The 24,380-nt window shown below is 41.8% G+C and overlaps 1 protein-coding gene and 1 long non-coding RNA gene across 3 annotated transcripts in view; one reads left to right on the top strand and one right to left on the bottom strand.

Moving 5' to 3' along the window:
* The window catches only part of LOC309870141, a 58,152-nt gene extending 53,104 nt beyond the window's left edge, over window positions 1-5,048 (top strand). The window contains exons 4-5 of the long non-coding RNA XR_014314507.1: window positions 2,696-2,767; window positions 4,778-5,048. This is a non-coding gene — a long non-coding RNA (uncharacterized lncRNA). The remainder of the gene's footprint in view (window positions 1-2,695; window positions 2,768-4,777) is intronic.
* The window catches only part of ANO6 (anoctamin 6), a 186,634-nt gene that overhangs the window by 6,298 nt on the left and 155,956 nt on the right, over window positions 1-24,380 (bottom strand). For both annotated transcript variants that reach the window (XM_082742293.1, XM_082742292.1), the window contains 7 exons: window positions 22,451-22,676; window positions 21,214-21,383; window positions 20,912-21,009; window positions 14,535-14,665; window positions 7,588-7,793; window positions 3,165-3,367; window positions 1,779-1,884 (listed from right to left, as the gene is read on the bottom strand). In XM_082742293.1, the coding sequence (XP_082598419.1) occupies window positions 1,779-1,884; window positions 3,165-3,367; window positions 7,588-7,793; window positions 14,535-14,665; window positions 20,912-21,009; window positions 21,214-21,383; window positions 22,451-22,676 (1,140 nt within the window). The remainder of the gene's footprint in view (window positions 1-1,778; window positions 1,885-3,164; window positions 3,368-7,587; window positions 7,794-14,534; window positions 14,666-20,911; window positions 21,010-21,213; window positions 21,384-22,450; window positions 22,677-24,380) is intronic.

The following is a 24,380-nucleotide window of genomic DNA, read 5'->3' as shown; positions in this document are numbered from 1 at the left end:
TTCAAGATTACCTTGTAATTTTTTAGTTTCTTATTGTTTGCTATTTGTCAATCACTCATTTTTTGTTTAAACATATTCATACACATTTTAATTTATAATTCCTAATGTGATAATGCATACTCTTGAAGTTATTGAGGGTCCAAATTATTATTTTCTGAATCTCACTTGTGGTTTTTCTCATTTCCCCATGTTATTACTGTTCATCTTTGGAAGCTCATATCTGATTATTTCAATCTGAGAGAAAAATGTGTTCTAAACGGAGGACATTCTTTTCTCCAGGGAATATATGCATTTCCTTCTGCTCTGAGACAAATTCAGCTCTTTGGGGGGCCCCTGGCTGAATCCAAGAGTCTCAACTTTAGCTGGTCCACCTTGTGGCTGACCTGCTGCTTGGCGCCCTTGAGACTCTCGGGGTGGAGCTGATACCCCCCCCCCCCCAGCCTCAGAGGCACCTGCGCCCCAGGCGGTGCTCACGGCTGGAGCTGAGCCGTTACCTTTCTGTCCCCCTTTGTAGATTCTCCTCCCTTTCCCTGAGCTTGAAAATGCAAAGGAAATTCTACTTTAACCTGACTGTGAATGTTTTGTAGTGAAATGACCCCTCAGAGTATCTAGTCAGCCATGATTTCAGAAGCAGAAGTCGAAACACTTTGGCCACTACATATCTGAATATAAACTAGTGATTCTTGCTGATGTAGCAGATACTCCAGGAATCCTCCGATGATGGGGAGCTAAATGACAACTTGGTTCCTCTTCTGTTAATGTTGGGTTTTTTTGTTTTGTTTTTGTTTTGTTTTTTAATAAATACCAAACTGAAAAATGATCAAAGCCACACAGCCTATCCGGCTTTTTTCTTGCTAACAGATCCTCATTTTGTTCAGAGCAAACCGAACACCTCCTGTCTCAGCCTACTCTGTTGCTTGGCGGAGCCGTGTGCCCTGGAGGCTTCTGGCAAAGCATTTTCTCTCCTGACAAAAAGGAACAGATATGGCAAGCGTCCTCTTTCTTTCTCCTTACTGTCTAGACCCTGTACGTGTTCCATCGGGAGTTGCAGCTCTCACCCTGCAGCCACACACACGACATGCCGAGATAGAGAGCGCGTGCACGCAAGTGCCAGAGAGACAGAGATCCTGTCCCTGTCAGTGAGCTGGTCTTGATTCAGAAGCTGCCACCTACTATGCTATATGAGAAAAATCAACCTTTAAGTGTTACCCTAACTGGGACCACACCCATCAAGCAACTTCTGAGCCTTCACAGTTTGGTAATGGTTATTCCCTCTGCGTCAGAAGTAAAGTTGCTTAGTTCAATTTCAAATTTACTGCTGCCTCAGTCATTTTAAGAGCTGGTTAATTTTAGGGATACAAAAAGACTATTCTAAGAGGTAGATTATGAAAATGTAATAAAAATGCTTAATAGTAATACAAATAAAACTACGACAGCAATAAAGTTCCTCAGGGGCAGAGATCATATCTTAGTCGTCTAGAATGAGCCCCTTCCTGGTCTAGAATGCAGGCCAGCGCCCCAAATTTTTAAAAAAGGCACTCAGTACTGCAGTGAGAGGCACCGAATCCCCCTAGCACACAAAATGCTTTCACCTTTTCAAACAGATAACCGATTTCATTTCATTAATGAGAGCATTATGGGTATTCGCCTGTTAAATTTCATTAATAGATGTCCTAAAATAACTGCTAGCAAGAGAAAAGAATGTATTTTAAGTCCGAGTTGGCAATACTTAATGCTTATACTGCCGTATAAGCTCTTTCAAAATATACTTCTTTTACCTCCATGACGATGATGAAAGCCAGCTTGGCTGCGATCACGTGCCAGTAGTAGATGTTGTGTTTATACTGCTGTTCGTGTCCAGGTGGGTTCCGGAAATCACGATACCTGAAAAGTAAAACAGGGATATCAGGAGGTTCTTTTTGATTAAGTAGTGAAAGCAAGGACCCCTTTCAAAAGAGGTCATAATTAATGTACTGCTTTTTAAAACTGGACATCCTATAAATTTTCTCCAAGAGTTTAATTTGGCTACAAAATCCTGAAATAATGAGTTCAGTAATACTTAACATAAAAAGATGATGGTAATACATACCTACACATACACCATATGTGTAAAAAGGAAAGTATTTAAAAATTTTTTTGTCAGAATTTTATTCCTGCTTTCTCAAAAGAGTATAACACTAAAATGACGTGGTGTATTTTCACAAACAGGATTATAAATTTATTTATCTCGTGGTATCAGCAGGCTTCCCTCAGCTATGGGCTACCCCTCCTTCTAGAGAGGAATGCCCAATTGCTTGCTGTAATATAATCAACCTAATTTCCTTTTTAGAGGTCAGGAGCTACTGCTGTTAGTCTATTGCCCTCAGGTAGCACATCTCAAATTTTCTGCCTGTAACCTTTTAGACCTGGAAGAGTGTAACTACTCTTTAGAATTATGTCCAGTAAGAGTAAGAAGATTCGATACGGGATTCTGAAGAGGCTCTAAAAACATTTATTTGGGGCTTATTTCTAGTTTCTTGGTTGTGCTGCTGAGAATCTGAACCAGAGCAGGGTTTGAGGAGTTGAACTAAGTAAGATTTAAAATCTTTTTTAGGGTTAAGACACTGAATTAAAAACAAAAACAAAAACAAAAACCTTTAGGACCTGTAGTCCACAAACTTTATCAAGTAGTGATTTACTTGTTTATTGTCCACAGCTGACCTCACCAGCCATCACAATCAATGCAGAGAGAAGCGGCCTCATGGAACGCTTTCGAGAATGCTGCTAGGTGAGCATGCAGTCCTCCCATTTCTCGCATTTGTATTTCTTGGAGTGAGAGGGCTGCTTTGCTGTCACTCAGCACATCAGCGTGTGCTTGAATAACAGATTAGTCATTACAACTGAATTGACTTGTTTTGGGGGAACTCCTTGAGTTTCTTCCTTTCTAAGGTATGAACAAGACTCTCCTCCTGGATCAGTTTCCCTGTAATCATTTGAAACTCCCATCTTTAAATGAGGCTTTATGTTCTGATTGGTAAATTCTGACCCCAGTCTGTATTAAGTTTGGCTGAAAAGAAACCTGGGGGCGGGTGGGGAATGTCTCTAGCAGTTTTATTTAGAATTACATGACAATAAAAGTCCTTTAAAAGAGGAAGCACATTTTTAAACAGGTAAGCAGAACTTGCCTGCACGTGGTAGGGATAACCGCCTTAGGGTCTGGATTTCCCTTGCTTTGGTTTTTGAAGTCTGAGACGTTGAAGATGGAGAGAGTACTGTTGATGTAGCCTTCCATGGTGTAATGGGTGTGGTTGCCATATGGCGGGACGGAGAAGGACCAGTAATACACCAGGCGGGGGATCATGTCCGATGTGAAAGCAATAATCATGGCCTGTTTGGGGAGGAACACAAGACGTGGGGTTGTTAATTTAGAGCCTCTATAGCTATGGTTAACAAACACACCAGAATTACATGTTCATTAGTTGATTTTTTTTTTTAAATGAAAGATTCAGGAACTTTAATCCTTTCCTAACCGTCAAATGGATATAGATAGCCAGTGTCCTAAAGTCTTTGAGCAATGCTTTAAAGGATAGTTACTTCCTCTTGGTCTTCAGTTCACATAAGGGCTGTCCAAAAGTCCATCTGCAGTCGAAAAGCAAAGGTCTGCAAGTTGCCTCTTAGGTTTCTTAAGTACAGTAATTGTAGACCAGGGTATCCTGGATTAACTCAAGTTGCTTGCATATGTTGCATATAAATTAGGTTTTCAAAAATTAGAATATTATACAACTCAACCTTGAAACTCTACTTGATATAATTTTAATCTTTCTTTTATGATTGAGAAGGCCCTTCTGTCTAAGTAATATTAGGGCCAGTATTACAAAAATAATGTGGCCTTACATAATTCCTTTGTAAAGTTTACAATTGATACAAAACTCATTTTTAAATCACTTGCCTCTTAAAATTAATTCTATTTTTATAAATTATAAATTGCATAAAATAGATTTTCCTTAATCTAATAAGGGCCTTCAAATTCATACTTTTTCCCCCTAGAGTATCTTGACTTATTCACATCAACTCACAGTCTGATTTTAAACCGTCAGTATATACTTACATATGTTGCTTCATTAGAGAGCAAAAATTTTTTATTAATTTTAAAATGTAGGTAGCAAGAAACTCGTGGGGTTGTGCAATTCATATGGTCAAGTGTATGCCTGTTTTATTGGACCTCGTGTCTAAGCCTCTAAACTTCAGAAAGACTAACTGAAGAAAGTCTAGTGTGTTCCAAGATTAAAGGAATAAATTCAGATCAGTTTTAAACCTGAGTCTGTGTCAGTCTCTATCAGGATAGAAGGGTATTATGAATTACATGAATTTTTCTCTAAAATTCTTTAATTTGGGATTTCAACTCTCCAATGTATAATATTGGTTTGAAAGAGGGAGAAAGTAAGGAATATACTTTAACCCAAATTCTATGTGAATAAACAAAGCTGAAGGGTTCCTTTACTGAAGCAGAAAGACATGTTTTGGGCACAACATGATTTTTAATAGTGTTCATCTGAACATATGGTTTAGATGCAGTGAGACCACAAGTCAACAAACAAGATCTCAGCAGATCAAGAAAAACAACAAAGGGGGCTTTCCTATTGCAAAATTACTCCCCCTAGTAGAACCAGCTTTGTCATTTCCTCTGACGTATGTGTGTATGTTTGACTCTGGGTGGGGCTGGGGAGGGATGTAGGACAAGAATATTTTACTTTTTCCAGATTTCAGTAGTTTAACATTTCCTGTTATTTAACTATAGCTTTTTACAGAATCACCTGCAGATGTGCTTGGAAGCTACAAAAATTCCAACAAGGAAGAGAATTCTTTTGTCTTCTGACAAGACCCTTGTTCCTCCTGAACTGAGCTGCTTTGAGACACACTGCAAAAGTGCAAGTAAATGCGGTGTGCTGCTTTTCCATTTGTCAAAATAAATTAAAATCAGTCTTCAGTGGCAGATACTGTGGCCTGATACAACCTGTCAATTCAGTTTATTGTACAAGCTGCTGGAAGATGAATGATTTCATACCAAACTCTTGCTTGATGTCCATTTTCATCCCTGGTGGCAATTCTCTTTCTCCTATAGTTGAAAGTTCTCCTATTATGGAAAGTTAGTCCTCTCTATGCCCAGGAGATGGTAGAGGCCTACATTAGGTATGGGAGGGGATGATACACAAGGGCCATTCCTACAGACACACAAACATGCAACAGGACCTGCAGCCTGGAAGCTGGACCAAATCCTAATCATATGGGGAAAAGGATGGTCTGTAGTTCAATGATCTAAAAAGCAGTTTTCCTAGGGTATAATAAAACGATGCCTAGGTTATGAGGGAAAAAAAAACCTACTGGATAAGGACCAGTAGCACCAATTAGCAAGCATGCAGGTGCCTGTTTACACCCACCGCCCCCCCCCCACACACACACGGTAGCCTTAGAAACACAGCAAATACCCCATTTGTGCCAATGGAGTGGAGCCCTGCTGGGGATATCAGGAGAAGGTGCCTACAACAATCAAACCAAAGTGCTGGGAATGGGGAGTACAAATCATCTGAAGTTTCCGATTAGCTGAAGTTCAATCAAAAACACTTTAAGTTTCAAACCTTATTGCTTAAATATTCCTAAAGTGCCCAGGTCCACATTCCTACCTTGCTTCATGCTGTACAGCATACTGAATGTGACAGACTCATTCCTTTATGACTGTAGAACTTGAAAAGCCTCACTGTCCTATTTCTGCACATCAGTCTTCATTTCGTAGCACAGGGGATGTGGAAGGTGTGGGTAACTTGGGTAAATGGAAAATGATATAGCCTAGCAGTTGTCTTTTGTGTGCAATTTGCAACTTTCTTCAGAAAGCAGGGATAGCCTACAATTTGAATAACTTGAGGGTTCTTGGCAGGGGGTGACAGCTGAGTTCCAGAAAATTGGCTTGATTGTGTAAAACTGTAACCACAGCTCAGTGACACATTGTAAAAATCTTGTGCCTTTAGTTTAGATACCTGTCAAAGTCTACACAGTCGCTGTTACTGATGATGGGTGATGAAGAGAATAACAATAGCTAACACTGCATGAGGACCAGGCTCCAAGTATTAACTCACTGAAGTCCCTGCGTTACTCTTTAGGGTATATAATTGTCTTAAAATATACAGCAAGGAATTATTCAATTTACAAATGATAAACTGAAGCTCTCCAGTGTTAAGGTCTGGCCCAAGGTCATGCAGCTGGGAAGCTGCATCAATGAGAGCTGGACTTTGGGTCTGACCTGTGTCTGCAGTGCAGAGCCTGAGCAGGAGCCTGACCCACAGGCACTTGCTGAATTCTGTTTCTACAAGTGCTCGTGGGAAAAGGCTGCGGACTCCGGGCAAGTGTGGCTTGACAAAGAAATTAAAACTCGGATAGCATCGTGTTGGGATTGTGACCTGAGAGTAAAACGGTTAGTGAAATAAGGGAAGAAATAACCCCAGCTGTAAGGATATTTCTAGGGAAGGTGGTCATTCCCCTACTGGGATGGAATGGAACTTATTCTCCCTGAGAGCTCCTTGCTGGCCTGTGCTTAGAAAAAGAGAGAGGGAGAAGGGAGGGGGAGGTAGGGGGTACTGACTGTTCAGATTGGTCCAAATTCTATACAGGTTATGAAGGACTGTGTTCTGTTCCCCAAAGCTGGGACACATAGAGGGTATGAGGCTGTTTAGCTAATGACCAGTGAGTGGCGAGCAAAGGCCAAGGCTGGGGTGGAGAAGAGAGATGGGACCCATTCTAAAGCCCCCCTCCTTGAAGAACCTCTGCCCCAGGAGAAAAGGAAGGTAACATGTGAATGGAATGCAAACTGCTTATGCATACATCATCATCAAATAGTTAATATTTTCAGTTAATAGTATGGAATATATGGTAAAATAGGATAGAAGGATAGTTCTTAATTTAGCATCCTCCCACTACAAATGGACAGATTACTATCTCTGTTTTAAAAGCACTATTGGGGGGGGCACCCGGGTGGCTCAGTGGGTTAAAGCCTCTGCCTTCGGCTCAGGTCATGATCCCAGGATCCTGGGATCGAGCCCCACGTTGGGCTCTCTGCTCCGTGGGGAGTCTGCTTCCTCTTCTCTCTCTCTCTCTCTGACTGCCTCTCTGCCTACTTGTGATTTCTCTCTCTCTGTCAAATAAAATCTTAAAAAAAAAATAAAAATAAATTTTAAAAAAAGCACTATTGGGAAAAAAAATAAAAGCACTATTGGATAATAGTGAGAGAGAGTTGGTTCTTACTCTTATTACTATTACTGTGTTTCTATTAAATAAAACCTTTAGCAAATGAACAATAATAGCATAATGGTCACTCTTAGCAACTGTTCCTATAAGAGGTCTTGATTTATAAGTCACGAATAATAATATAAACAATTAAGAACATTAAAAAACAATAACAATCACAGTTATAACAACTGTTTTTACATGGACATTAGTATTGGCATCTCCCTCCCATTCAAAAAAAAATATAGCAAACATTTGGTTCTTTCGGTAGCAACACTAATGCATTTTTGGATTTCTCGAGCTCTTTACCCTGGGAAGCCTAGGTGTACTCACATTGGTCACCACAGCCAGAATTGCTATTCCTTGCATGATGGGCTGCCACGCTCCGATGTCTTGGGCTTTTTCTGGAACCATGCGTCTATACTGGGTAGTCATTTTCCATGCGTCCACTCTTATTTCCAATATATTGTTCACCAGAGCCAACAGGGGGGCCAGTGGAAAAGAGGCCACAAATAAGGTGACGAACCCAAACTGAATAACTGTCAATGGAATGGACACGCATCATGGAGCAGTGGGTGGATGGGAGGACAACACACTCTCCTTGACTCTTATAAAGACAAAGGCAAACAACAAACTGAATCCCAAAGAGAAAAGACATCCATGGTAGTAACAATGTTCAACAGGGAAGGAACCCAAACCAAAGACAAAGGTGAAGTGTCTGGAAAGAAGACTGGTTAGAGCCGGTTTCTTTCCTATGTACACACGGAGTAGGAATAATATATTTAAAATCTTTAATCAACTAAAGTTATTCGCTGGCAGTAAAGTTGGGACACTCCAGGTATATTATCCATTCTCTGCGGAAATAATAGAATGCTGGAAGAGGATTTGTGATTTAGGGTTAAAAAAAAAAAAAAAACCAGGAATATTGTGGAAGCATCTAATAAGTTAAAAAGAAATAAGAAATGGACTTTTGGGAAGACTCTGTTTAGAGAATGTTAGAGGAAATATGCTAGAAACGCAAATGAGTGAGCTCCCGCAAGTCTGCAAATGCAATGCAGTGCATTCAGAGAATTTTTAGTATTATTACAAATCGCAGACATGTATGTGTTGAAAGTGGCCTAATAAGGCAAAATATACTTCTTCAGGAATTTTTCTCTTGACATTGTTGCAGTCTATGTAGTCACAGTAAATAAAAATTCAAGTGATAGCTCAGAAGTTCTTTTCTTCCTTGTCTGTAATTTATATGGCATCACTATAGACGGACATCAGAGATTTGGGGTAAACTGTACCATGGCAGCGGGGCAGTGTGTGGTAAAGTTTAGGAATGAGATGGCCAGAGATCTAAAAGAAACCTTTCAAGTAAACTAGTACAGATGTGGAAATAAGGCTGTGAGTAAAGGGAAGATTTATGGCCTCTTTAAAGTTACAGCTCAGAAAAGGGGCAGGGACCAATCTGGCCAAAAAGGGCAAGACTATGGAGGGAGAAGGAATTGGCATGTGCTTCTGGTCTGAGAGGCCAGGGTGTGTTGCAGAAGAAGAGAGGGCTGAAAAGATCTGGCAGGTCCACAGGCCAGGCAGGAGCCATCACCTTCAGGAAAGATAGCCAAGGACCAGAGCTGGTGATGTCATACATGTTGACACTAGTGCTTGGTGCTATGCTGCGGACTGTGTCTATGGACCACCTGCCCCTCAATGAACTCATCTGCCCACAGGGACCAGGCAAGAATAGAAATGCATGGAATGGGTACAGTCAACTGTGGCATACTGGCAAGTCTGTAGGCTAATGAAAGGGACTACTCACAGTTGCCACATCGGAATGAGGGTCCAATGTTGCCAGATCTCCTCGTTATTCAAGAGAAGCCAGAAATTAGAACTATACTGGTAATTAACCCAGTTAAATAGCCCAAACAGAAAAGATGCCATTTAATATAACAATAAAAGTTCAGACTATTTAGGAATAAATTAGTGAGAAATGTTAACACTGATATGATAACAGCCTAAAAAAATAAAAACAAATAATGATAAATGAATGGATGGCCAAATGTTCCATACTCTTAACTGGGCTGACTCATCAGTTATTTTCTCCAAAACAGAATTGCAAAATCTAATGAAAATTTAATTAATAATCCCCAATAGATTTTTTTCTTTTTAAAGCTGAAAGGTGATGCTACAGTTTTTCAAGAAATCTACACAACTACACAAGTAAAATAATGAAGAGGGATGCTTGAATTGACAGCATGAGAGACATTCCGAGAAAGGCTAAGGTGGGGCCAGAGAGAAACCAATGCATATTATCACACGATGGCAACTGAAACAGTTCAAAGATAGTGCATTCACAGTGCGAAACAGAAGAGAAGCAGATATCCCTGAGATTTTACTATATTATAAAACCTGATACTTCAAATCCGTGGATTCAAGTATTAGAGCAATTAGCTACATCACTGGAAAAACTGGTATGGAGTCCTCACTTCTGTCACCAAAATAAATTACAAATGGATTAATTTTAAAATAATGCACTAGAAAAATCAACACGGTATATAACCCATTTTGATGTTCAAACGAGAAGAACTTTCTAAACTTCTGAAATCAACAACAAAAAAGACCTATGGATTCTGCAAGGCAAAAACACACACTGCAAAAACCCAAATAATCCTTGACTCGAATTTTTTCAGGACCCTATAGTGCTCTCTACTACTCTGCTTTCTTCTTCACTGTGCAGTCAAGCTTCTCGAAATACCCCCTCAACTATTTCTCCACCATCCTTCCTTCCTCAGAGCCACACCTCCTGCCTCAGCCCTCGTGACGCTCACTCTGCAGCGACGGCCTATTCCTAAACCAGCGTGCATTTTCAGTCCTTATTTGTTGGATTAAGAGGCTGTTTTTGATATGGCCAAGTATTTCCCTCTCAATGTAATGCTTTTCCCTCTTGACTTTTGTTTTACTTAAAGAATCTAAAAAGCCAAGGAGAGGGTTGTGTGTGTGTGTGTACACGCACATGCAAACAAATTTTTTTTTAAAACGCTACCTAGCTATAGGGTGTGGCTTCTATTTAACCCCACTGTCCAGCAATGAGGCAGGGGCTTCAGCTCTCACTTCTCTGTGTATTTCACATCATGCTCCTTTTATTCGGTGTTCAAATCCCTCTTAAGCAACGTTATCACGCACCCTCTCAGCTTCTATGTTGACACAACCCTCTGCTACGTCTCTTCCAAGTGTTCTGCTATTCTTCTTTCTCTTTGTGGATCTCTTTCCCCATTGACCCTTCACATGACCCTTCCTTCTACGGCCTCATCATCAATTCTGTGCCTGGCAGGCCTGAATCACTCCCATGGTCTCACCTGCAGCTCCTCTGAGCTCCTGATGGATCCAGCTTCCTAATGTAGACATTTCTATGGACGCATCCTGCAGACCCCCTTACACACAAAATACCCAATGCCTAACAATCTTCTTGAAACCAACTTTTCTCCTTATATTCCACTTGCGTATTCTATCTCCTGGAAATTATCTCAATAATTCCATTATATGTAATTATTATTATGTATTATTATACTAGTCATCTCTTTAACACTTATCAAATCTGTCTCCCTGATCTCTACTCCTATGCTTACCGCCTCTACTTAGGTGTGGGGATTACCCAATTGTGTGGGTTACCTGGTGTAGCCTCCCCAAATATCATTTTCATTCTAAATACCTTCCATTCTGCAGCAGAATGAGCTAATCTTTTTCAAAATAAACATTATATTATTCTTTTGCTTACAAATACTCCAAGCACAAGTTCATTAAGGGTAAGTTCTAGGGATGTCTGGGTGGTTCAAAGTTGGTTAAGCGTTTGCTTTTGGCTCAGGTCATGGTCCTAGGGTCCTGGGATCAAGGCTGCATCGGGCTCCTTGCTCAGTGGGGGCCTGCTTCTCCCTCTGCCTGCCACGCCACTCCCCTGCTTGTGTGTTCTTTGACAAATATTTAAAAAAAAAAAAAAAAAAAGGGTAAGTTCTACCGTCCTGGCTAAGCAAGCATAATGACCTAGCCCTTGCTTCCCTTATAGTCCTACCGATGGATCCTTTGTTCTTACCATATTTTGTTTATTTGCCACTCTTTGAACTGGCCAAGGTGTTTCATGCCCTGGTACTTTTAAATGGGTCTGCCTCTCTGTATGAAAGGTCTAGTTCCTTTCCCATACTTCAGATAGACAACTTGCACCCATCCTTCCAAGTCCAGTTCAAGTATCACCTGTTCTAGGAAGTCTGATCTTGTCCCTTGGCTCTGTGAGGACAGACACCCTGTCTTATTTGGTTTCGCCACCAACTGATATGGTATTTGGCAGGCTCCATAAATGTTTATTGGATGAATGAATGAATAAATGAGAAAAGAGATAGGAGGCATCATCAGGTGGTGGGCATCAAAGCAGGTGGTGAGCAGAAACAGTAGAGATGAGGGAGTGGGGGAAGACAGGCCTGGCCCTAGAGAGTATAGGGGTGCTTAGTGAGGTGAGCACTGGAGAGACAGGAAAAGGAGTGGGTACGAGAAGATGCTCAAGTGCTGACAGTAATCATAGTAAATTAGATGGAGACAATAATAATTGAAGGTCATTGTTTCAATGGATCTTTTAAAAAAGTAACTTGGAGATGGAAGAAAAGGAGGCCAAGTTAACAAGGGTAGAAGAGGCAGGGCTAGAGAAAAACAGGGTCCACTCTGCCACTTTACTGCATTTAATTTGTGCCACCTGCCCCTGGAAGCCACCATTGAATTCTCAAGAGAGTTTCTACTCTGTGTAGTGCTGGGAGCACAGAATGGTTATCTTACGGCTTCCAGATTGTAGACTGACAGGCTCTTTCTCTGTATCCTCTGTCTGAATTCTCAGAAGGTAGGAACATATACCTGGGGAGGCAATTTTGGTTAACACACCAGGGTTACTTTAATCACCTCCAAGGATGGCAGACAGAAATAGATAAATAAAGTAGAAATTTCACCCAAAAATAAAACCCCAAAGACATGCCATAAAGAACTTCACTGGGATGCTGGGGGCCATGTTAACACAAACTCGACTAACAGCTTATGTGTGTATTGAAATGCCAAGCTCGGGTCACTTAAATATTTATGAGTACTGGGTCCAGACCGTGGTGCTCCAGCTGAGGGCTGAAAGATGCAAAGGTCTTGGTAGCCACCTTGAGGGGAATCAGTCTAGCCAGGGGGACAGGCACACACAGAGCCAGATGCCATCAAGGCAGGAAGCAAGCGCTGTTAATGCCTAGAGAAAAGAGCAGCAAATCTGTGTGAAAAGTTGAGTGTTACTGCTGAGGCTTGGCAGGAATTCCTCAGGTAGAGAAGAGAAAGGTGTTTCAGGCAGAGGGGAGTTCTAGTCTTCTCCATTGGGCAGAGGGGAACAGAGATGGTGGTGGAGTCTAAAGGCTCCAGGGTTGTCTGGCAGAAGATGGTTCTCCTCAACAGCTAGGAGGCATAATTAAAAAGGTAGATGGTGGTGTCATTCACAGATATGGGAAAAACCAGAAGGAAGGAGCTGTGGTGATGAGACCAAAGGCACTCTATATTTATTTTGGAGAAACAGAAATAATTCAAAAGGTACTTGGCAATTCTATCTCCCACAAACCAAATAACAAAAAGTAGACTTTGCTCTGGTGTTGAATACCAATCAGACGGCCTACTCTCAACAATAGATGAATTTTTCTAATTCATTTGTTATTAGTTAGATAATAGGAAAACAATTCAATAATCTAAAAAAAAAATTGTCTTTAACAGTTATTATTCCATCCTTTCTTGTAGGGTAGGATGAGACCGAATTATTGTGTTGGTAATTATTTTAATGAGATTATGAAACTCAAAAAGTCATGCCAACTTCTCCCCAAAGCACAACCTTTTCCTATTACTTCTTTCAACACTATCTATTTGACTAGTCAACCACAGAAAAATAACTTTTTCCAAGCAATGTTTTTGGTGCTAAAATAACAAATGATATTCTGTCCCAGAATGTTATTGTTATTAATGCTGATAATAGCTCCAATAAGAAATATTACAGTTATGACTCATTTTGGAATCAGAGGTAACTGTCTTATAGTCTTTTTGAAAATGAACAGAATAAATAAATAAATACAGCTTCTACATTATGTACTGAAGCTATACCCTTAACTGAACCTGGTCACGAAACATAACGAAAGCAAAAAAAAAAATGAAATTCAAATCAAACTCCAGGCTGCAAAGTACTGTTGACTGAATAAGCTATAAGACAAACCTTTCACTCACTGAAGGAAGCAGATGTGATCCATGTATAATGTATATTTTTAAAAGCAATTATATATAGAAAGTGATTTAATAAAACCATCCTCTATCTGCAGACTTGGAAACAGGAACCACAAAGGGGTATCTTTGCAAACACACAAATCCCTGTTTAAAAGCAAGGCCTGTCAACCAAAATGTTGTGCCTCGTTTTCTATTCTCTTAAGCTTAACAAAATTGTAATTCAGGGCAGTGGTTAGCTGAAAGTGCAAAGATACAAAACATGTAAATAGTAAGCCCTCCAACGGATACAAGTGTGTCATGCATATAGAAAAGACAGTGCTTCCTTTGGAAATGTTTTGAGATGTGTCCATTTAAAGACACCCAAGAGCTCAGATTCAAGTCCAGCGGAAGAGAAACAACCTAGGCAAATACTGCACAAATGGACAACGGCATTCAAGAAAGAAGGGGCCTGTCCTCAATCTTAATTTCAAACCAGCCCAATGTTAGTTCTAAATTCAAGCCAGTGATCAGCCATGAGGTCACTTAAGGAACCACACAGAAAGGATGGGCCAGGAGAAATAGGTACAACTGTCAAAAGTAGGTGGGAGGTGTGAAAGGGGGAACCCTGTGATCCTCCCTGCCTGGAAACAGCATGCTCCTGCAGGCTGTCGGTGCAGCCTTGATTAAATGACTCACTCAGAAGTGTATCGGTCAACAGCTGGGCCTGTGTGGACTCCAGCCCAAGCTGAATCACCTCTAGTCATAGCTGTGAGGGCGTTCTCAGATGGCCTGGGTAGAGTGCACTGAGAACGGTGAGGATGGACCTCAGTAAGTGTTCCATCGGACTGCGTAGTAATAAACCTTGAGCTCTGTACAAAGAATATTGACAAAGACACACACAGTCATCTTAGTTTAAAGCCTGACTGTGTAATTTTATCTAGTGGAGAAAAACACGTTTTGTTTTTTTTTTTCCATTTCACTATGCCAGGTAATTAATTATGTGGGATCCAAAACATGTTCCAGTATGATTTATGTCACTAAGGACTTACTCATTTCAAGATATTCATAAAACAATCCCAGTTTGCCCATGAGCTGCAGGTGGTAGTCTTGTTCCCATCGCGGGGTCATTTTTTCTGCTCCAGAAACTGTGCGACATCGTCCAATCAGGTTCTTGACCCAGCTGCCAAAAAGATCGAACTATAAATTAGAATAGCATTAATTATTTTGCAGATCTCTCACAAGAGAACCACACAACGTCCCCAAGAAATTAATCGCTTGTTTTCATGATAAAGTTCTATTTCTGCTTCCCTACCCCCAGATATTTTGAAAACCAGTACTATGTACCAGGCTTTATTAAAATCGTAACTGCTACTGTTTTTTTCTCCCAGCTCCTTTCCATATGGCAGTTAGTTTTTAGAAATACTTTTCTCTCATTCGATTAACTTTAGGTTTTTGTTTTGTTTTTTTGTTTTCCTCCATTTGGCTGCTATTATCCAAAATGGTCCTTCTAGTATAAAATCACCAGAGAAGAAAATATAGGCAGACATGGTATGGGAGCTGATGATCCTGCTGCAAAGAAGAATGAGGCAGGGCAAGGAATGGAGATTGTCTGCATTCGTGGAAGGGGGAGAGGGGCTATGGCAGAGAAGGGCTCAGGTGGAGGAGTGACATTGGAATAAAAATGTGAAGGAGGCAAAGGGTACAGTGACTCCAGAGCCCCAGAGGCAGGAGCAGGCCCCTGACTTTCCTTCAACGGACAGCATGGCGCCCACTGTGGTCCTGGGTTAGCAGGAAACTGCTAGTGTGGTTCTGAGCTGTGCAGAGCCCAAGAGATCACCATGAGGATCTGGGCATTTTTTTACTCTGGGGGAAGCGGGGAGCCACTAAAGGTTTCTGAGAGAATGGGGAAATATTTTCATTTAGATGAAACAGGTCCAAGACCTTATTTTAAGCTGAATAAATCAAGGACCCGAGAAGTGACAATGCCCCACGCTCTGCTCTATTGGACACCGGCCCCACTGAGTCGTCTGTTGTCTTTTATGTTACCTTCTTTCCTAATGTCTCCAGACAAATGTGTCCTCTCCCACTCCCCCTGCTTTTAGGGCAATTTTTCCTGAAAAGAAATTGAAGTTGGCAGTGGCACGAAGCGTGCACCTGTAGCCTAAAGAACCGTTGTCCCCTCAAGCAACAGCTGGCTTGTGGTTTCCTCGTGGAGTGCACCGTAAGAGGCACGACAGCAGCAAACAACTTCAAATACAAACATCTGGGCTAAGCTGTGGATGATCCAGCAACATGCTCGCACGGATTTTCAAATTCAGATACTGAGAAGGCTTCACCCTAAAGACAGCCCTAGCAGGGTTGCCCATGCACACGTGCTACAAACAGCTTGTCATGCCAGACGTCCCACTGCTGCTGGTCTCTGTGGACCGACCCCCAACCCTGAGGCGCACGAGGGGGCGACCGCTCTATGACAGAACACGCCCCTGGCTTCACAATCCTGCCGCACTTCGTTCTCTTCTGTAACATTAGGGACACAGCGCGAGGCTTGGGAAGTGGCGGAGACACGGTCTCAGACACCCCTGAATCCGAATCCACACTTCACTGCTTACTACCTGACTTCGGTCATGCTAAAATAAAATGGGGTGCCGAAGCCTATCCTGTCCAGGGTTTCTGTCAGGATTAAATGATCCAGAATAGATAATGTATCTAGCACATTTCCTAATACATCAAAACCCCCTTCACGGGATTTTCTTTTGAGCAATACAGGCTCACTGGCTGAGGCCGATGGTAAACCCAGCCTCTTGGCTTGGGGACACAATGCTGTCTGGATGGGTGGGTCCCACTTCAGCACTTAGAATGACCTGGAAGGCTTGTTGCTGTGCTCCTTCCTATACCTTAATTCAAAGTTCTGTAATCAGTCAAGTCTAAGGCAAGGCCAGGCACCTGCAGCTTTAGGCATGATTGGGGTCTTGGGACACTGGTGGCATCATCCATCACCCTTCAGGACACCCAGACTGGAGACTCCTGATTTCTATTGTCTTATTTATTTATTTTGGCTCACACTTCCAGCCTCAGCCTCTTGATGGATTCCTCTCCACACTCCAGAGAAGCATTCTTTTATGACTGGGGATCTAAATCCATTCCAATTTGGACTGAGGATGAAATTTCTGTGCTGGCAACCACTTGTATGACCAGCTCCTCTACCCACTTCCCTCTGGCACCGTACTGCCTTCCCTTACCCATAATAGGTCATATTAGAAATCCTTCTGACTGGCTTCTTTTTCTGAGCTACAGACTCTGAGTCTCTTGTTCCATCTTCCTCAGTTGAACCACTTATCAGCAACAGGAAATCTTGGGCTGTCATCCATCCATCACTGTCCTTGGTCTTTTGCGTTTTCTAGTGGGTTATGAATCTAGGGCAGAGATCTCAATCTTGACTGCACGTAGAATCACCGAGAGAACTTTTTAAAAACACTGGTACCAGACATTTCTTCCCCTGACCACAGTTGGAAGCTTCCTCCCTCTAGCAGAGGTTACAAAAATAGTTTTCTTAAGAATTTACCATGCATACTAGCAATAACAGAACAGCATTGTAAAAAGCCACCCTTTCCTAAGTCCTTATTATGCATAAAGCAGGGCTTAAAGCACTTTACACCTCATTTTCTCTTTGTTTCTTCATTATCATATGTAATCCACATGGTACAGATAATCACTATTTCTATTTAAGGCTATTCCACAGTATTCCTACTTGCTAATTTTGAATACAAGCACCCTTCAGTATCTGAATCTATTTTACTCTTCCTGAAAGTGAAGGATCAGTGTGAACAGTGAAAGATAGCTTTATGTAAGGTTCCTTACTCTATGTCTTTGGTTCATCCTCTAGCCAAATCAGATCTTGAGAAGGGATATTTTCTCTTATAATAGTTCACTTTTTTAAAGTAGTGCATATCTATTGTGAAAAATACAAAAACATATAATGGATGAAAATTACAGTCATCCATTATCTAAACACCAAAGAACAATGCTATTGGTATTTTAGATATTTAACTATAATTATGTTCCTTAACATTTATCATAAAAATTTCTCCAGAGTAAGTAGCTTCATGCAGCAATTGTATTAGTCTTTTGTCAAGCACAGAATAAAATTCCCAGGAATGCCTCAAACACTAAAATACTGAGTGAGGCTGGGATGATGAAAGGGCTCTGAGCTTGTTCTCTGGGTCCAACAAACAACTGTGTCACTTCGCTGATGTTATGTATTTGAAGCCTATGGCTCACTCACTCACTCCTCTGCTGCTGGGGACTGCCCGCTAAATCCTAGGTACTGACTTAGGTGCCGGGGGGACCCCAAAGGGACCTGGGTCATGGTGCAAGAGGTGCTGCTTCTTACACTCCAGGAATCCTCACCGAGGACCTCAAATGGGGTGGCGGTGGAAGGCGGCAAGTTGATGGTGACATTCATTTCATTATGTTCCCCATGACATACTTAAATGGTGTGAAAACAGCTACTGACTTACATACACAGTTTTTCTCTCCCCTCCTGTGTGTTTTTGGGGTGGGGACAGTTTTGGGTAGCAAGAGTAACTGCACTCTCTCTCACTGTTGTGGAAAGAGTGAGAAAGAAAATGGCACCTACCATAAGAAAGAATGATGGGAAGAGCCAGAGTCACTCTCTAAAGTGGCTAAAATTTAGCATTCCTAGTTTTCAGGCAAGGGGAAAAGAATTCAAAATGTACCACCCTCAAGTATTTTAGGCCAGGCATAGAAAGAGCTGAACAAAAAGTTTAGCTTACTAAAATTTTGCAACGATGGCCTCACTTGAAGTGCAGGTATAAAGCAGCCATGGACACTATATACATCCTTTATTTTTAAATATTTCATGTGAACAAGATTCATTGCATATTAATTTCTCAGTGCCAGTTTAGGAAATATACATGTCCTTCCATCCCACCCCAACAGCCACTATTTTTTTTTTTTTAATCAGAAAATAGCTCTCTGACAACCAATTAGTCATCAAAATTTGGTTTAAATAACCAGCCTACTTCCTTTGGAAAAATGGTTTTTACTCATCTGAGTGAAGCCTTTCCTCTATTTGATATATTTATTTTCATATCCAACATTGGTGCATGACCTACTTGTACTCATTTGGAACAATCTGAGTATGAACTCAGCGAAGGTAAGGGTTGTTGACTGTGTAGTAAGGTCCCCAAATATCAATTTTATAGCTAAGACCAAAATCCATTTTCCTGTGAGTGGGGAGAGAGGTGAGGAGCGAGCTGGGGGCAAGAGGAGGGTCTGTTTGGAGACAGACCCTGACAGTTTCCATGGAAGGTGGAGGATGAAGCCTGGTGACGAGACGTGGAAGGACACACTTTGAAACCTGGAGGTTTCTGCTCCGCAAAGACGGGGCGGGGGGGAAGAGGTTAAATGTTCTGCAGAGAGAATGAACAGGCACCTGGTAATGGGGAAGAGAGAGAAGTTAGTGGAGGGAAGAGAAAGAAAGGGAAGTTCTATGTGGTGGGGGGAAGACAAGCAGCAGAGTCTGAAGCTACAAAGAAGGGTAATAGGGAAAAAAAAAAAAACAGTCATACAGTTATATGGACGAAAGACTTTAAAAAGATGGATTTTTAAAATTTTAAAATTAAAGTTGTTTGGGTTTCTGGCTCTGTGTCCCAAATGTCAGTAAAGGCTGCTGGTGTGAGTGGTTCTGGAGGACACTGAGGAGAGGGGCCACAGCTGGCGTTAGGGTTGGCATAAGCAGAAAATACAGATGTGGGAGGCAAGACAGAAGAGAGATCAAAAGTTTTTTGAGAACAGAAACTCAGAGCCAGAAATTATCTTGAAAAGTTATGTGGAATAGTCAGAAAAATGGCTTCCCAACAGATGTCTACAGCCCCCGCCTAGAACAAACGAATATGTTACGTTACCTGGTACGGGGGAAATAAGGTTGTGAATGAGCTGACAATAAGACAGATTTTCCTGGGGGCACCTGGGTGGCTCAGTGGGTTAAGCCTCTGCTTTCAGCTCAGGTCATGATCTCAGGGTCCTGGGATCGAGCCCCGCATCAGGGCTCTCTGCTCAGCAGGGAGCCTGCTTCCCCCTCTCTCTCTGCCTGCCTCTCTGCCTACTTGTGATCTCTCTCTCTCTCTCTCTGTCAAATGAATGAATAAAATCTTAAAAAAAAAAAAAAAGACAGATTTTCCTGGATCATCCAGGTGGGCCGACTGAAATCATCAGGGTCAGTCAAAGCGGAAGAGGGAGGGAGGGAAGAGCTGAGGGGATGTGACTACAGAAGTCAGACACAGCCACAAGGCTGGCTCAGAGATGAGAAAAGAAGCCATAAGCCAAGGAATGTGGACAATCCTAGAAGCCAGAAAAGGCAAACAAATAGATTCATCTCAGAGGCTTCTGGAAGGGAAGGCTCCTGCGAACACCTTGACTGTAGCCCACTGAAACTCGTGTCAGACTTGTGACTTCTGGAACTGTAAGGTATTAAAATCTGTTGTTTTGTGTTTTTTTTTTTTTTAATTGTCTTCCTATTACCATTAGGTTGGTGGTAATCTGCTCAGCAGGAACAAAAAAGAAATATACTAAGCCCCCTGAAAATGTGCAGAAATTGAGACAGCACTGGACTCTTCACTTTGATATAAGATAGGGCTTAATGAAGATTTAAAAGGACAGTGTGACCTTGGCTAACATCTGTTGCTCTCATTTCTTAGGGAAAGAACAGTAAGCCAAAACATTTGTGGTTATTATTTTAGATGATTATCTCTTAAAACATTATGTAATCTTGCGCCTGAGGAACCCAAGAGAACTCTGGTTGAAAGCACATGGATTTGGAGTCCTGGGATCTTGGATTTGAATCCCACAGTAGCCTCTTACAGATAACGCAAACACGGGTAAATCATTTAACTGCTTTAAGCCACAGAATCTTCATTTTTATAAAGGAGATAAAAATAAGGATTGTCTGTAAGATTAAATGAGAGTGATCTATCAAGCACGTAATACAGGGACCTGGCACATACTAGGAACTCAACAAATTACTACTGTTGGTTTTTAAAGCTTACTATAAGGGAGGAGAAAGTCATGAAAGTTGGGGAAATACTTAGTTCACAGCGTCAACAAAGTTCATCTCTCCAAGAACGAGGATCAGTTTGCTACCAATAATGGGCTAATAGGCATAAAATGCAGCAGATGGGGATTTAAGTTAAATATGATTTTTTTTTTCCTTTGTAACATAATTGTCAAACACTGGATACATTTATACCATTGGTTGGACCATCTTGTCTGGAGACCTATAATAAATAGAGTTTACTCCATTTTAGAGGTGGGCACGCAGCTGTGTGAACATACAGGCAAGTGATTTGGATGTGTGGGCTGTTCTCTCCTCAGTCACAGCCCCGGGATTACACAGCTTCATACTCACGGGAGTAACACCTCTTGTATGTTATTCCAGATTGCTTTGCCTCCCATGATTATCGTCAGCTGCGTCGTCAGTTCAAGGAGACAGCCACCTGGGTCACACTGGAATATGACAAAGAAAATCCCATTTAAATTCTAGATGGGTCAAACATGAAATTGAGTCACTACTTTTATTTTTTGGTGATATTCTTCTGTTGAGGTGAAGAGACTCTCTAGACTATACAGTGAAGAAACTCTTCACTGGGCAGCCGGGAGGAAACAGAAAGCAGCTTCAATTGTCAAGAGAATCCAGTTCTAAGTCCGTACCTCTTCATTTCTGTATTTTCCCAGCCAATAGACGGGGTCTCCTGGGTAACCTACAAATTTGCCCTTAAAGAACGCGATGTAGAAGCATGAAGAATAGTAGTTGACAAACTGGAATAAGAACATCTTCATGGTCAGGCTGTTCTCATAGTCTGTCTGCGTCCTTGGGAGTTCTGTAGTTGAATAAAGGTGAGATTTTAAAACTGTGAACAGCTTTGAGACCCTAAGCAAAGACAGGGATACATGAGTTAACATGTTTGTTTTTTTTAAAAAAAAAATACAATTCACACTGTTTCCGTTTAAGCTGTTCTGAATTCCTTAATATAGCTACTGTGTTAATTCCAAGTTTACACATCGTTGTAAGAGTCCTCCCTCCCTCCCCCTTCCGCCGAGAATACAATATCCCATACGGCAAAATTATTCAAGGATTCCTTAATTTTTATGAGCCCAGTGTTCTCAAATGGACAAGGCCGTGCTCTCTCAGGTCTAAGTGGACAAAAAAAAATTTTTATTTGAACAGCCCTGCTAAATGATACTCTCTTGTCTTCCTGAATTGCGATAAGGTGGGGCTGTTGAAACAAACAAGGGGGAACTTGTTACAAGCAGTTGGAGAAGACAAAACAGGTCATTCTTCTAGTTTAGAATTTAAATCAGTCTGATCATTTTCAGAAGATGACTGCTGAGCAGACCATTCGGAAAATGACCCAGGCATATGCAGCATGTGGGGAGTGCTTAACTCTGACCACCAAGCAGCTGCCTGGGATACAAGCCAGGGAGAGAGAAACATTTATTACAAAAGCCGGAGCTGCTGAGAACAAAGCTATATTAATATGAACAGCATGGGGGGAAGCCACGCAACAGTGTGATTACTTGTCCTCTCAGCAAAAGAGGAGCATATTTGCCACTGGAACCATGACCCTATTCCACTTATTTGCAATAAAGAGACTATTTACTTTCAACAATAGGGTACGTGATCTAACATAATTGAAAATATTATTCAGGGCTGATCTGTTTACACAGAGCTTGGACATTATAATGATTGTCTTTGCTTTGTCCCTTTTGCTAATGCAAAGCTGTAGATAATTCATTTCCCACACAGGTTAGATGAAGTATGTTTACACTTGAAATTTTCAAAAATTTGTAACATGTTGAAATTGAAATGCCTAAAAGAGACAGACTCTCTTTTTCACCAGGTTCTAAAAATGTCTTACAGATGACCAAAGCTGTAATAGGACCTTACCAAAATTCGTAATCATGATGGCCACTTTTTCATATATGATGTTCAGAATCATAATGATGACAAAGCTGATGAGGGAAGCTGTGATAGACGTGGCTGTCTGAGGGGTCAGGTACTTCTGGATTGAGTCTGTCCCGTTCAAGGTCTCGGGAAGTTTGGTAGAAAACACAATGAACACCGACAGCCTGTAGACAATGATCCCAATAACGGAGGCGATGATCAACAGGATCTGGAAGCAGAACAAACACACCCACGTGAGCTTCACGAGGAGTATTTTTATGCTTAGAGATGAACCCCTGTGTGAATGGACAAGGTGCACGTGTGGGATAATGGGACTCTCGCACAACAGCCCTGAGACAGGTAGAACCTGGGCATGCTAAATTTCCCAAAATAGGGGAAAGGAATGATGGAGGTCAAAAGAGCATGTATCCACTGAGGGAAAATAAAAGCAAGGGGAGAAACTGCACAAGGAGGGAGGGGTTCATGGGAAGCCTGTACTTTTGGGCAGTTTGTCTGCAAACCCCAACCTGCTCCAGAAATGAAGGTCTATTAAAAAAAAAAATTATCTTCAGATGAGTAAAAACTGGAATAGTAGAACGCATGAAAACATCTCTCCTACAGTTGCGGCATCCTTGAGGGTATGCAATAGTTTTCGCTCAGTTATGGTGCATTGAGGGGATAGCTCTCCTTCCAACAGAGAACCGAGCACAGGTTCAAGGGTCAGTAGGTGCTAGCGTCTTAGTCACCTGCACGAGGCGAGATTCTGAACAGGACCCGGGAGGCTGCAGCATGCCCACAGGGAAGTTGGAAAGGACAACAAGGTATCTGCTGATGAAGGCGGCACATGCTTTTCACACTTAGATCTTAAGATCTGAAACTGGCAGTTATTCACACCTGCCTTCGCACAAGATTCATTTCACTAATCTGTTGCATTTTTGACAGCACAGACCCCATGTTGGCGGGGGGGGGGGGTCTGAAGCCATTTATACATGGTTAGTAGAACATTACTTCCGCACTAGGCAGGTTTTCTCTGGCCCCACTAGGCAGGTTTTCTCTGGCCCCTGAGTAACACACACTGAAGATCCCTTTTTCAAACTGTTTCCCCTACGTCTACTTTCTTGGACTTACTCCAAGCATGTACTCGATGTGACTGACTGCCCGTGAGGACTGCTACCAGGGAGAAAAGCTACAGACACTGTGCACTTCAGGGCCAAGCAAATCACTTGGTGTTTACAGCAAGAGAGGGTGCCTGGTTTTCACTTGGGGAGAGATTATAGGTGAGGCCCTGGAGTCAGCTTCCTGCATTTGACTCCCAGCTCTGCCTCGAGCTGTGGGACCTTGTGCAAATCACTTAGCCTTTGGGGTTTCAATGTCTTTGTCCTTAGAGTGAGGGATCCCAATGGGAACTAACTTATAGGATTGTTGTGAGGCTTTAATGAGTTACCGCAGGTAGAAACACTTAAGAACATTAAGCCCATGCACATGAAAAGTACTATGTAAATGGTAGCTGTGAATACGGCAACTGACATGTTATTAATAAGAGGTTTTTCTTACTTTTAAAGCCATCAGTTTGTAGAGAAGGCATGATATTTCCTCTTCTAATCTCTCTCATTATCTCCTTCCCTTCACAGAAAGGGCTTAATACTTGTGAAAGGAATGACATGTTTGTGTACGTCAGTACAAGTGAAAATTAGCCAAGGTGGAGAAAAATGAATTAGTGAAGGTATATCCCGTCTTCCTCTCTGAGCACAACAAATATTGGCCATTTAAATCGTATATATTTAGGGGCACCTGGGTGGCTCAGGCGGTTAAGCCTCTGCCTTCGGCTCAGGTCATGATCCCAGGGTATTGGGATTGAGTCCCGCATCGGGGTCCCTGCTCAGCGGACTCCCAGACCCTCTCTGCCTCTCCCTCCCACCCCGGATCATGTTCT

This window comes from Mustela nivalis, assembly GCF_964662115.1.
Source record: "Mustela nivalis genome assembly, chromosome: 7".
In the NCBI taxonomy this organism is placed as follows: domain Eukaryota; kingdom Metazoa; phylum Chordata; class Mammalia; order Carnivora; family Mustelidae; genus Mustela; species Mustela nivalis.
The sequence above is the reverse complement of the archived record's forward strand: the minus strand, read 5'-3'. Positions and strand labels throughout refer to the sequence as shown.